Raw genomic sequence first — 15,508 nt, 5'->3', positions numbered from 1 at the left:
TGCAGGGTTCTATCGAGGATCTAAAAATATAAGTGTCAAGATTAGTGGTTAGATAATTCATGAAGTTCTTCGATAAAATTAGAAAAAAGGTATTTGAGATCTTTGGGGGTTTTTGTTTTCCTTTGAAGCCTTTATTTCAAAGTGTGCTAAATATTTTGAAATATTGGTTCCTTGCACAGGACATATCTAATGCATTTCAAATGCAATTGAAGATGATGGAAGAAAACAGTGCCCTTTTTCCTAAGTTAAATACTCTTTTATCCTAGGTTCTGTTGGTCAGCAGCAGTCGTCACCCAGACAAATGGATTGTGCCAGGCGGTGGCATGGAACCTGACGAGGAACCAAGTGTGGCAGCTGTCCGAGAAGTCTGTGAAGAAGTATGTACAGAACACTCATTTGATCTGTGTTCTCTAGCTATATTTTGAACTTTTTTTTAAATGGATTATTCATCAAATTTTTGTTGGATGATTAAACTGTGCCTGCCAGTTTCTTCAGTCTGTCGCTAAAATTGAAATCACTAAAATTGAAATCGCTAAGTGTAATTTTGGATGAAATGTAGAAAATTCCATTCTTATTCCTTTTGGCTTTCACTTGCACAATATTTAATTGACACTTTAATCCTTGCAGCTGTATCTCCCAGTTTACCTCTAATGTAATCTGAAGTACCTGGAGAATTGAGAATAAACATTCTCTAGAATGATTTTATATTGAAGTTTCATCATTTGTAATATTCCCTTCATTTATAAATGCAGTACTTCACATATTTCCAGTTGTTTTGAGCTTCAAATGTTCTGTAATTGTTTTGGTATATAAAGGTTTAAGTTTTATTATTTTCATGGTGTAATCAGCATCCGAAACAGAAGTGCAAATTGTGACAGCATCAGTGTGCAAATTGTAGGTTGATAGACATGGCTGAACAAGGTAATAAAGTCTTGCATTGTGCCTGTGGGTTAATTTGCCAGTTCAGAATTTTCACTGCTGAAATGTACTATGGACTGCATCCACCTAATGAGGTAGTGATAAATTAACGGAGCTCATTATAGCACAAACCCAGTGTTGATATCAGGCAAACGTTTGATTCTTCTGCTGTTTTCATTCCCTAATATTGAGAACAGTGAGTAATTGCAGCAAGATTTTTGATTAAATTGGCCTGGTGATTTGGTCTTCTGGAAGTGAGTTTAAAACTAGTTGCGCTCTAGGTAGATGGCCTGCACACCAAAGAGTTCTTTTGGTGCAGTCCAGGTTGGGCTGTTTGGTTACCTTGACATTAATGTTTCCACTTTTGGAAAGAGTTATTGTTAGTTAATGATAAATGTGCAACAGACTCATTTATGTAAAAAAAAACATGAAGTTCATGCACCACTTTTTGGTTATTGTTGCTTGAAACAGTTAACCACCCTGACTATGTTTCAGACGTGTAGTTGAATTTTCTTAAGCTTGTTGAAGAGCTCAGCTTGGATTGTGCAGAAGTCTGCATAGGGGTGTGAGTCTGTTGAGCAAAGCTAGAACTGTTCTTGGCAGGGTACTAAGTCATACTGTTACACAGTTCAGCAAGTATTTAGCTTTGTGCAATATGTAATTTTGTGGAATTCTTGCATTTTAAAGCTTTTAAATTATGAATCACAATGTTCACAGCTTTATATAATGTAATTTGTCTCGACCTTAGTAACTCATTTCCTAATGTCTTTAAATTTATAGCAAAGAAATCTTATTGGTGCCATAGTCAATAGGTAATTTACCAGCATAGATTATGCCCTTTCTAGCATTAATTAACAGAAACTTTACCAAATGTGCTTCTTTATTATGATGAAAGGTTAACAACCCAAAATGTTAGCTCTGTTTCTGTCTCCACAAATGCTTCCTGACCTGCTGAGTACTTCTAGCAATATGTATTTCAGATTTCCAGCATCTGTAGTATTTCACTTTTGTTTGTGTGATTGTTGTTTCTTTAAGGCCTAATATCTGTAAATGTAATTTTAGCTGTCAAATATTGGACATTGGTAAGCCTAAAAATATCTTGACTAGATGCTTGGTAGGATTTAATAAAAAATCATTTTATTGGTACGGAACTATCTAGCGACACAAAGCCAGAGACTAATGCTATAATGTTTTCCATTTCTTGCCTCTTACACTTTTAGCTATGAAACTTCAATTGTCCATACATATGAAATACTGTTCTGTAATACCTGAGAAGACTCAGTGGCATCCATGGTGTGCAGTGCACATTTGGAAACCACTGGCAATAATGACTTTGGTGCATGATCAACCTACAGGCTGTGCAGACTGCTCATATAAAAGCTGATCTTCACAACATGTTTTGGCATAACTTAAGGGGGACTTGGAGTGCAGTGCTTGGAATCTGATACAACTAGGTGCATTACCTCCTTTGGGCTCTCCCAGTTATTTTCCCTCTAGGTCTCTTCCCCCACTCAACAACACATCCACCGTCACCCTCTCCGTGACCCACCAACTTTGCTTTCCTCCATTCATTTAGTGACCTAGCAAGTGGAGGAGAGGCATTGGAATGCTAAGAATGTACCCTTTTGTGTGGCACATTCACCTTGGTTATTAAACAAAATTATAGCATCGAGTGATATACTGGCATGGTTTGGCTAATGGATAGAAAATAGAGATTAGAAAACAGTGGATTGTTTTTGGGTTGCGAGGCTATGGTTGGACTGGGGTAGTAGGAATCAGCACTGGGGCAGCAGATGTTTATACTATTTGGATGAAGGGTGCAAGTTTGCTTATGCGGGCAGTAGGGAGGGTGCAGAAGGACTTGACTGGATTATAGACGTGTAGGTGAATGGGCAAAGATGTGGCAGGTAGAATATTATCTAAAGAATAAGAGGTCATCCACTTGTAGAAAAGATAGAAGAGCTGAGCATTTTTTCAACAGTGAGAGATTGAAAGTTCTAAGTGTTCAGTGGGACCTTGGTGTACTTGTACACAAATCATTGAAATTCAGCATACGGGTCTAGCAAGCAATGGGGAACACTGATGGTTTTCATATAGAGGCCGAGTGAGACTGCATGTAGAATATTGTACACAGGCTAAGTCTCCATGGCTAAGGGAATAGGTACTTGCAAAAGAGAGAGTGCAGCAAAAGTCATTAGATTAATTTCTGGGATTGTGGGTTTGATGTATCTGGAGAGAGTGAGCAAAACTCTCAACTATTCTCTAGAGTTTAGAAGTGATCTCATTTAGATTTCTTATTTTATTAGAATTTGGATGTGATCCCATTGAAACATTTTTAAGGGGCTTGAGAGTATATACAGAGTAGATATTTCTCCTGGCAAAGATTTCAAGGGCTGTGGTCATTGTCTTAAAAATGAGTGGGCCAGTCAGGACAAGAATGAAGAAAAATTTTTTCACATACAAGTAGTGAACCCAAGAGGTTCAGTAACTGGGTATAATCAAGAACAAGATCAATAGATTTTTAGTTATTAGGGAAATCGAAGGATATAGGGTTACTGCAAGAAAGTGGTGCTGAAATAGATGATCAGATTTGATGGAGCAGATATGAGGAGCTGAATGATTTCCTGTTGCCTTTTTTTATGTAATAAAATTTTACAGCAATGGAACTCTCCAGAAGACTCCAAATTGGCTCATTGCTTATTGACAGTTAACAGACCTTCCCTAGTACTATAGAATTTATAGCCCATGGTGTCTTTCAATATCAAAGGTATCCAAAGAGCTAATTTGGGCAAGAGGATAATGAGCAAGTAAATAAAAAAATATTGAACCATAGAGACAAAGGAACAGAAGTATGTTGATTTTCACTTTCTTGGCATTTGGGAAAAAAAATATTTGGCCACCTTTATGTGAAATACTTCCTAATGTATTGTGGTTATGGTTGCCAGCAGAAAGAAAACAACAGTAATAGATTCAATAGATTAACTATGCAGCCAAGTAACTCCAGAATAGAAACTGGTTTTGGCCAGTGTGGTTTATCTACAGCTTGGTTGTTGGTGCATGGTTCATTGCAGTAAAAGAATGTTGTTCGCAGCCGTGGATATTCTGAATCATTAAACTTTGCACTCATGTTTCCACTTCATGCCCCCCCCCTCCAACCACAGTTATGTAACCCTTTCACCAGCACAACCAATTTTGGGCCAGATATTGCTTTGCCTGGAAGCAAAATGACCATTTTGATGGCTCAAAGCACCATGTACAGAGAGACTTGAGTAGTGGCAGTAGCAAACTGAAGAAGTTCTACCTTGAAATTTCTCTAAAAGCCTCCGATAGCTTGCAATGCTCTGATTCTAGCTTTGAGGACTGTTCTAGTTGTCAAGGGTTTTAAGATAGTTCTGGATGGCTCTGAAATTTGGAAACACTAAATAAGAAATCATCTCAGATTCTATGAAGGTTTAACCTGACTCTGGTTCTGATAGCTCAGCAGTGGAAAGTCATGGAGTCAGAAAGATATAGTACAGAAACAGGCCCTTTAGCCCACGGAATCCGACACATTTCCACCATTCCTACATTAATCCCATTTTTACACTCCCCACATTCTCATCAATTCCCCCAGATTCTACCACTCACTTGGGGCAATTTGTAGTGGCCAATTAATCTAACAAACTGCACGTTTTTGAGATATGGCAGGAGACCAGAGCACCTGGAAGAAACCCATATAGTCACAGGGAGAAAGTGCAAACTTCACACGTACAGCACCAAAGGTCAGTGTAGAGTTAGTTTGATCATTGATTTTCTTTTCAAAATTCATTGAATTTTGGAATAATACTTCAGAATGGAGGGCAGCAAGTCTGATGTCACTATTTAAGAATGGAAGGAAAGAGAACATAGAACAGTATAGCACTGGACAGGCCATTTGGCCCACAATGTGCCAATCTTGGTGCCAATTTGTACTAATTGTCCTTCTCCTGTGTATCATCCATATCCCTTCATTCCCTTCATATTCATTTTTTTTTATCTAAAAACCTTTTAAACTCCTCTAAACTGCCTGCTTCCAGTACTACCCTTGGTAATCCATTCCAGGCACCTACCGCTGTCAGCGTTTTTTTAAAAAAAACTTGCATCTTGCGTTGCCTTGAAACTCCCCCCTCTAACCTGAAAAGCATGTCCTCTGGTGTTCAACATTTCTACCCTGGGGAAAAGATTCGACTGTCCACTCTATCTTTACCTCTCATAATTTTAAAAACCTGTATCACGTCTCCCCTCAGCTTCCAACATTCTAGGGAGAACAACCCAAGTTTGTCCAACCTTTCCTTGCAGCTTCTACAGTCTTATCCAGGCACTATCCTGCTTAAACTGCTTCCACACACTTTCCAAAGTCTCCACATCCTTCCTATAATGGGGTGACCAGAACTGCACACAATATTCCAAGTAGGGAATCTATAATGACATAGTAGGAGCTAGAAAATAACAACTTAAGGTAGAGAGATCATGCTTGCAGTTGTTTAAATGATAGAAAAGAAGAGGAGCTGGTGGAAGTAGTGATGTAAGAATTTCAGTAAGCTTTTACTAAGGTTCTACACAGAAAGTTATTCAGATTTGGAGCAATAGAACTGAGGACGTTATACTATGGATTGACAATAAGTTTATAGGCAAAAGGCAAAGAGTAGGAATAAATGGGCCTTTAGTTGACAGGCTAAGACTACTGGGGTGACAACAGTTGATCACTGCTTGGACCACAACTGTTCACAATTTATATCAATGATTAGGCTGATGGGTTTCATGTTTTATTGGCAAGTTTGCTGATGATACCTAACTGCATGGGATTGTCAATAGGGAGTTAGTTACAGAAAGAATCAAGGAGATATAGAAAAGCTAAGTGAGTGGAAGAGATCATGACAGATGACATATAATGTGGAAAAATGTGAGGTTATCCATTTCAATGCACAGAACAAAAACTTTTTTTTAAGTGGTGAGTGAGTAGTGTTGATGCCCAAAGGAACCTGGGTGTAGGTTCAGCAACAGATTAGGAAGGGAAATGGTATGTTGGTCTTTATTACAAGAGGATTAGATACAGGAGCAGATGTCTTACTGGAATTGTTCAGGTCCTTGGTGAGATAGCAACGTAGAACAGTACAGCACAGGAACAGGCCCTTTGGCCCATGATGTTGTGCCGAACTAATTAAACTAGTCATTAAACGCCTAACTAAACTACTTCCTTCTGCCTACAGCAAGTCTATATCCCTCCATTCTCTGCATATTCATATGCCTATCTAAGAGCCTCTTAAGTGGTTCTATTGTGTTTGCCTCCACTACCATTCCTGGCACCAATAGTATTTTGTACAGTTTTGGTCTCCTTTAAGGATATATTAGCCAGGAAGGGAGTATAACAAAGATGCACTGGACTGGTTCCTGAAATGGCAGATGTGTGGCAATAGACAGATTGAGTAGGTTAGAAGGATGAGAGAGTCTGATTCAAACCTACAAAATTCTTACAGGGCTCGATTTGGTGAATGCAACAATCTAATTGAGGAATCAAGAACCTGGGTACCCAATCTCAGGATAAGGGATAGGCTGAATGAGGATAAGCTTTTCCTCTCGAGTAGTGAATACCTGGCTCAATTATTGATTTCATTCAAAAGAGATCAATAGTTTTCTGCGGATAATGCAGGAATATGGAGCTGATGTAGAAGATCAATCATGATCTTGGTGAATGCTAGAGCAGGCTCGAAAAGCCAGATGGCTTACTGCTGCTCCTATCACTTATGTTCTCATGAAAAGTTATGAAATATAGATGCACATGATCCTGCAGTAAGTTGAGGACATTGAAGTTCCAAACTTCAGATTAAATAGGTAAGCACTGGTAGATTCAAATCTCCCCAGCAGAATGCAGGTCAGTTATTTTCCAATATTAATTTAATTTTGTTATCATCGATAATTTGTCTTTATGATCAATGAGATTTTCTGCACATAATCTTAAAATATAAAGCCAATAGAGTAATGTGCTTTGTTATAAAGTTTACAGGTATAATCTGCAAAGGAGTTGTTAAGTATGTCTGTCCTGTGTTCTAATTGTTAGATTTTCACAAAGTCAAGCAGTACTTTTAATTATACAGAGGTAGGACTCTAGCTTTTGCTTAAGTACAAAAGGCTGATAAAATTAGAGCTCTGTAGATTACTGATTCAGCAATATTGTAATTATGTGTAAAATGTGCAGTTGCAAGCATAGAAAGATGAAAAAAAAGATTGCACATGCACAGACAAAACGAGATTAAACTTTGAAAATACATATTTCTGGAGACTTGATTAATTGGTTGCTGCAAAGCCAGCAGATTAGACTTGTTAAAGATAGATGTCATACCAGCAGCAGATGCGAGCACCTTTTTAAGCCCATTGGCAGGATTATATCTGCCACATCCCTTCCCGTTTGGAGATACATGTACCATTGGTTGAAAACTTGTTCATTCTTATTCACCGTTTCCCAATGGGCATGGAATAGAAGAAAAATGTAAAAATACACATGCCTTTCATGAACTCAATACCCCAAAGCACTTTTTGGTTAATCAAGTACCTTCAGTGTAGGGACTGTTAAAACATAGCAAGTCTGACATCTAATTTGCACATGGTAAGCTCCCACAGACAATAGTGCGTAATGATTTGTTTTAGTGATATTAACTGAAGCATATGTGTTGACCAGGAAAACCAGGGATGGCTCCCAAATGTTTAGATGACACCTTGGTTTAATGTTTCTTGAGGAAGATGGCATGTCCAACAGGAATGTACTCAGATTTCTGTCGTGGGACTTCAATTCACTTGAATCTTCTGACTTGGAGGCAAGAGGGTTACTCAGACAAGCACTGTGACAAATGTGAATGCATGCAAGAATACGAATATGGAACTGAGAGCAGGAGTAGGTCCCTCAATCTGCTTTGTTACTCTACATGATCATGGCTGATCTACCCCAGCCCTCAAATAACTTGTTGTGCCAGTTCCCAATAGCCCTCAATACATTGATATTTCAAAAATGTATCTACCTCCTCTTTAAATACCTCCAGTGGTATAATCTCCATAACCATCTGAGGTGGAGAATTCCTGAAATTCACCACCCTCTGAAAGAAGAAATTCCTATATGCCTCAGTTTGAAATTACTACTTCCTTGTAACTTTGTTCCCTTATTCAAGTCTCTCATACAAGTGGAAATATCTTAACAGCTACCTTGTCATGCCTTATTTGTTTCAACAAAATCACCCCTCATTCTCCTAAATTCCAAACGATATAGTTCTAACTTTTCTTTGCTGTTCCTAGTAGTACAAACCTCGCATCTCAGGAATTAGCCTAGTTAATGTCTTCTGGACTGCCTCCAATGCCAGTGTATATTTTAAATAAGGAGACGAAACTTCACATGCTATTCTTGGTGTGGCTGCACCAACATTCTGTGGACTGTAACAATACTTATTTTTAACAAGGCTCCAACATCATAGCAATAAATGCCATTATGCTATTTGCCTTACTTCCTGTAGTTGCATGGAAACTTTTATATCTAAGGATATATAGATCCCTCTGCATTCATATGTAATTACTCTCTACTTAGATAATAGTCTTGCCTTTTGATTTCTCCTACCAAAATGCTTTACCCACACTTGCTTTCATTTAACTTGTTTACCCAGTTTTGGCTACTCACTCAAGCTGTCTATACCCTGTTGCAGAGTCCAAACAACCTCATCACAGCATGTCCTCCCACTTATTTTTGTGATGTCATTAAACTTGGATACCTTGCACTCTGCCCCCTCCTCTATCATTAATATAGAAAGGAAATAATTGAGGGCCAAGGACTCTTTGGTCTTGTTGGATTCAACTGTTTTAAATAGTTTTTTTAAAAACATGTATAGTATTTAATAGCCTTAAGTGGCTGCACAAGGAATGGCCGCTTCCTAGCTTATTGGTTCATCCATCAAATGAATGTGTTTTCTCATTGGTTGGTTTTGCCACAGGTATCTAATAGGTTTCCTGATTGGACTATTGTTAGCTAAGGAGTACCTCTTAACTCTGGCATAAAAGGTGTCATTTTTTTTGTTCATCACTCTTTTGCTCTCTTTCCCCCACCACCACCACCCCACCGCCCCCCGGCCCTAGCTCATCTTTAGTTACTTTTGTCTCAGCTCTAGTGCCATGTGCTCTGTGACTGCTTCTTCGTTTTAAACTTTGTGAAGCACCAAGTTGTTTTCAACTCATTCCTGGACTCATGGAAGAACCTGTGGATTTGAAAATAACCAGATCCGACAGTCGGCAAAATACCCTTATTTTTGTGACTCACTTCTGTGATAACCAGTCTTAAATCCATTTTAACCCACCAACCCAATATTCTGAGCTCTTATCTTATGCACTAGCCTTTTATGTAATACCTTACTGAATGTTTTCTAGAAATCAAAATGCTGCACTGATACAGGTTCCCTTCTATCTCAACTCATTGTTTATATCCCCAATTCTATTTCAACTCAAGTCAAAATGGATTTAAGACTGGTTATTCCAAGCCTCTGGCATATTCTTTTGGTGGTACCAGCAATTATCTGTGAGAGTTGAATCTTGTTATGTCATTAAGTGAGACTTCAATCAAAATATGTTTAATCCTCTCAATAGAAGATACTTAAAGCATTCCTATTAACAGTAGAATATCCAAAGGCAAGAGAGAGGGGATCATTATCACTAAGAGAAGGCCATTTAGTAAACTAATGGGATTAAAGACTGACAAGTCCTCTGGACCTGATGGTCTGCATCCTGGGGTATTAACGGAAATGGCTGCAGAAAAAAAAATGATGCATTGGTCGTATTGTTCCAAGATTACAGAGAAGTCCCAGTGGATTAGAAAAAATAAATGTAATATTCCTTCATGAAAGAGTAAAATAGAAGCAGGAAATAATAAGCCAGTTAACTTGATAACTGGAAAAATGCTGGAACCCATTACTAAGGTAGTAGTAGCAGCTGGTTGTAGCTTTATTGAAAAGGAAATTATGTGATGAATTTGCTGGATTTGTTTGAGCATGTAACAAGCAAGATGAATAATGGGGAACCAATGGATGGAGGTACTTTATATTCACAGAAGGCATGCAATAGGATGCAACAGAAAAGGTGACATAAGATGAGAACTTGTGACATTGGAAATTGTGTATTAGTATGGATGGAGGATTGCCCAGAGTAAATAGAATTGGGAAAATGGGATTTCTAGATTGGCAAGCTGCAACTCGTGATCAGTGTTGGGCCTCAACAATTTATAATCTATACTGAAGGGACTGAGTGTAGTCAATGACAGTGACAACACAAATGGGTTGTTACAAGAAGGGTGTAAAGGTATTTCCCCTCATTGTGGAATCCAGAACAACAGGATATAGATTTAGAATAAGGTGTTAGCCATTTAAGATTGAGGCGAGGGGAAATTTCTACTGAGTCATGAACCTTTGGAGTTCTTTTTCCCAGGGATTTCTGGAGGCTGAATCAGTGAATTGTTGAAGGCCAAAATAGGCAGATTTTGGAGATTGAAGGTTATGAACAACAGTCAAGTAGGGCTGTGATTGAATCAGCTAAGGTGAATGGTGGAGTAAACTTGAAGGGCCATAAAGCCTACTCCTGTTCTTGTTATGTTGTAAAGAAGATCCCTAAAATTGATAAATGTTCCCCATTGAGAAACTTGCAATTTTGCCAAAGGATGAATTGGATAGGCCAGCATCTAATTCTAACCTGACATGTAAATTTATATGGCCATGTTAAGTGTTATAAATTCTAGCTGATATCATTCTATAATTTCTGCAAGGGGGAAATACCTGCCCCCATTTCCTGCTAAAAATTGTTTAGAAATGAAATGCAGATTTGGCATAATCAGTTGTTTTCAGCCTTATCTACCCAGATAAGAATAACCTTGCATTGCAAGGGTCAAAAAATTGGGATAAATGCTTTGTATTAATGCTAGTTTAGTGTTCCTTAAGGCAGCAAGAACTACTAGAAGGGACTTTTTTTCTAGAGAACTTAAAGAAAATGGTATCATATGACTCTCCTTCTCAATATCATCTGGCTTCTATTTGTGCACTCTGTTACTTTCAATGTGGTAGACAATTGAGAATTTATTTTTACAGTGTCAAAACTGTGCTTCGTAGCATGTTCTGGATTTAAGTTGCGTAATTTACAAAATATTTCCAAATTCTTGACAGGTTAATTGTCAAAATGTTTCAAAACTGAGGTCCTTAGCACAAATGAAGTAATGCCGAAAGTGGTAAAATAGTTCAGCCTAGATAGTGAAGGCAAATTTTCTCTCTCGTGCTGTTTTACTGAGTTATTATGGCTCTTCCAAATAAATGGGAGAATCACTGCTTAAGTTCCATCCACCCAAACCTGGGAGAAAAATAATCGTGCATCACAAAATTTACTGAACAAAAGATGGATTAAAAATTAATGTGGAACAAAGAAATTGTAAAATTCGATAGTAAAATTAGCTTGCATGTGATTCGTCTGGTTAATCTTACTTTGCTAAACATTCATATTTAAAATAGGGAGTTGTTTATTTCAGTCAAGTAGGGATAACCATCAGCTATATCCATTTAGCTTCAACTTCATTTGTCTGTAACAACCTCTCAAGTGCTTCACTCATTTTTTAATAAATAGATGTGTTTATTTACCGGTTTTGGACCTCAAGGGTTTGATCTACAGTATGTTTTTGTAGATTGCAAATATTTTTGACTTTATAATGAACACAGTCCCTTATTCTCCTGATTTCTGGATCAAAAGCATCTACAGTAGGCTTGTGAAGCAGTTCAGCAACTTGTGTGACTTGTCAAATCATTTTCATGTCATTGTCTCTGCAGATCTCTGGTTTCTTTTCAGTTCCAGCCTCAGGGTCTGCAATTAGATTTATTCAGTTGTGCAGCATTACTATATTATATTGGTTGACACATATAAATTGCATTTGTGTGATTATGCCCATTATGAGAGACGAGGGCCTATTTTTCGTAATTCTGTCTCACTTGAGAAATAAGCAAGAGCTGTGTGAATTGAACTATTGTTTTCATATTATAAATGTGGCTGCACAACTTTGATGGTCTTGACGTTATTTGTACAACATAGCTCAGCTTTTGATAACTATAGAGTAGTTTTCATCAAATATTCTCTCCGACATGTGTGGATTGTTTATTTGAAAAATAGCAATTTAGTTGAAAGGGAAAAATAGGTGTTTTTCTCAATGAACTTGCATTTATTTAGTATTTTCAACATGGTAAAATCTAAATCTCTTCAAGAGGCAGTACCAAACAAAACTTGACACCAGGTCATGTGAGATATTAGGATTTTTACAAAGAAGAGATTGGTAGAGAAATTTAGGGAGGGATTTCCAGAGCTTGGGGCTTGATGGAGCACTTAAAATCACGACACGCACAAGCCAAAATTGGAGGAGTGTATGGATTAGAAATCAGTGGTCTGCAATCAGTGAGGAATAGGCAGCAATACCTCCGGCACGATTATTTTCAACACTGGTGCTCCACAAGGCTGCGTCCTCAGCCATCTTCTCTACTCCCTATACACTCATGATTGTGTGGCCAGATTCTGCTCTAACTCCATCTACAAGTTTGCAAATGATACCACCGTTGTAGGCCATATCTCAAACAGCGATGAGTCAGAGTACAGGAAGGAGATAGAGAGCTTAGTGACATGGTGTCATGACAACAACCTTTCCCTCAATGTCAACAAAACTAAAGAGCTGGTCATTGACTTCAGGAAAGGGGGCGGTATACATGCACCTGTCTACATCAGTGGTGCTGAAGTCGAGAGGGTTGAGAGCTTCAAGTTCCTGGGAGTGAACCTCACCAACAGCCTGTCCTGGTCAAATCACGTAGATGCCACGGCCTAGAAAGCTCACTAGCACCTCTATTTCCTCAGGAGGCTAAAGAAATTTGATTTGTCCCCTTTGACTCTCACCAACTTTTACTGATGCACCATAGAAAGCATCCTATCTGGATGTATCACAGCTTGGTACGGTAACTGCTCTGCCCAAGACCGCAAGAAGCTGCGGAGAGTTGTGGACACAGCCCAGCGCATCACGGACACCAGCCTCCCCTCCTTGGACTCTGTCTTTACCTCTCATTGTCTTGGTGTAGCAGCCAGCATAATCAAAGAGCCCACCCACCCAGGACATTCTCTCTTCTCTCCTCTTCCATCAGGTAGAAGATACAGGAGCCTGAGGGCACATACTACCAGACTTAAGGACAGCTTCTACCCCACTGCGATAAGACTATTGAACGGTTCCCTTATACAATGAGATGGACTCTGACCTCACAATCTACCTTGTTGTGACCTTGCACCTTATTGCATTGCCCTTTCTCTGTAGCTGTGACACTTTACTCTGTACTGTTATTGTTTTTTACCTGTACTACATCAATGCACTCAGTACTAACTCAATGTAACTGCACTGTGTAATGAATTGACCTGTATGGTCGGTTTGTAAGACAAGTTTTTCACTGTACCTTGGTACAAGTGACGATAATAAGCCAATACCAATACCAGAAAGATTGAAAGTCTGGACGATGGGTGAAAAGAATTTGGTGTAAATTGGATTAGGGCAATAGAGTTTTGGGCAAGTTCAGACTTGTGGAGCATGAATGGTCAGAGGGCAAGAGCATTAGAAGTCAAGAAGCAATAAAGCCATTAATAAATGTTTCAGCAAATGAGCTACAGGCTAAAGGTGGGTGATATGTTGGTGATAAACTGAATGTGTTTGGGAGATCATCTTGGCCAAATGTGGCAACAGTGGTTTGGGGTGATGTTGAAGAGGGAGAGAAGTTCGAACTGATGACATTGCTATTTTTTAGGAGGAGTCAAACTGATTATCAAGATAGGGATGTTGTTGCCATTCAGAAATGAAATTAAAATTAAACTTTCCAAGAGAATTTGTTTGTACAGATAAGGAGGCAGGGTCCATTTAATTTGCTTGCTTCAACACCATACTAATTCTGTCCTCAAAAAAAAAGTTCTGAACTGCACAGTTGGAGATTTTTCCATTTTCTTGCAGCACACCATTGTTACATCCATGGTGACCACAGGGAACTAGTTTAATCCCATTCATAGTGGAACCTTTCAGACAACAGAAAATTCTTGCCAATAATTCTGAAGAATCATAGGGCTACAGTCGTCACTCTTTACACAGCATAATTCTATCCCAAAATACTTCATAACCATCATTACCATCCCAATAATAGTCTTGGGCATTTAGCTTTTCTAACATTGAAATTATAATGAATCTGCTCTTTGTGCCTGACTTACTCGGAGTGCTTTGCTTTAATTTAACTAAAATCTCAAAGCTCATGTACAAAAGAACCAAAGCATTTTTTAAAAAGTATGTTAACTGCCAAATAGCTATATCCAATAAAACTCCAATCGGGACTTTGATGCTGTACTAGCCAGTTTTCTGGACTATTAGATGTTATTTCTATTAATATCACAACATCCTTTTAATTGACTTTTTTGATGTTGCATATAATAAATTTTCCAGTTCACCAGTGAAGTTTAAAGGGAGAGCAGAAATGGGGGCCATTGTGACTGGGAAGGGAGTATGGGGACAGGGGCATTTGGAAGTGGGGAAAAAGCACAGCAAACATCACCTGGTGAGCCAGAGGCCAAACCACTAGGATTTCTGAATCATCAATCACGGATCATCAGAGTTTTACTGTAACTAACTTTATTGCATTTTCAGTTGCATTTCTATTACACATTGGTCTTAAGTTGATAGTCCCTAAAGGCAAATCCGTCTGAGGGAGACAGAAATATTGGCTGATACAGTGACGTTAAAGATATTTTTTGGCTCTCTTAGGAAGGAAGTGAGCGCGCTGGTTTAATTGTAAACTGTTCTTGGAACATGAATCTTTTCTGGTAATTGGGAGCCAGAGCCACTTAAGGATTTCTTATCCCTGATCTACATGGCATTCCTACTCACTGATATAATGAAACTTCAGAAAACAAAGCTACAAATTGTGCCTTTGAACCAGCTACATTTGTGCACCTGTGACTGTTGCTTTGGTTCAGTGAAATCCTATAGCATAAGCTAGATGCATTCAACAGCATTGTCAATTTAATCTGTAAAATGAATGAAGCTAGTGGAAGGTGATTTTTTTTTGGAAAGTGTTATGAACTGGAATGCACTGTCAAAAAAGACATTGTAAGCAGATTTAAATGTTCCTTTTAAAAGGGAATGGAGATATAACTGAGATTTGTAAATCAATCAAAGGCCATGGAAGTGGGACTAAATGACTCTGAAAGAGCTGGCACAGGTTTTATGATCTCAGTGGTTTTCTTTTGTGCTGTTGATTTTTACAATTTAAGCTAATAGTTTCCTGCAGTCAAAGCTTGTAATTCTTTATTCAGCAATTCTTGTGCTTTTTCTTTGCAATGGTATGAACTCCTTTAGATAAAACAAATAATTCTCTGTGCAGTTCCATCATTATCTTGCATGCTGTCTGGAATGCTGGAGGTTCATTTTGAATTTTGTGGAAATAGATTTTGGCTCTAACATGGTTATCCCACATTAAAATGATTAATTGTGTTCATTACTTGAAACCAATTG

General features: G+C 38.3%; 1 protein-coding gene across 1 annotated transcript in view; it reads left to right on the top strand.

Annotated features, from left to right (window-relative positions):
- LOC127580661 (diphosphoinositol polyphosphate phosphohydrolase 1) overlaps nt 1–15,508 on the top strand; it is a 76,947-nt gene that overhangs the window by 43,615 nt on the left and 17,824 nt on the right. The window contains exon 2 of the mRNA XM_052034337.1: nt 267–377. Coding sequence (XP_051890297.1) covers nt 267–377 — 111 coding nt within the window. The remainder of the gene's footprint in view (nt 1–266; nt 378–15,508) is intronic.

This window comes from Pristis pectinata, chromosome 20, assembly GCF_009764475.1.
Source record: "Pristis pectinata isolate sPriPec2 chromosome 20, sPriPec2.1.pri, whole genome shotgun sequence".
Taxonomy (NCBI): Eukaryota; Metazoa; Chordata; class Chondrichthyes; order Rhinopristiformes; family Pristidae; genus Pristis; species Pristis pectinata.
This window is presented reverse-complemented; position numbering and strand designations above follow the sequence as displayed.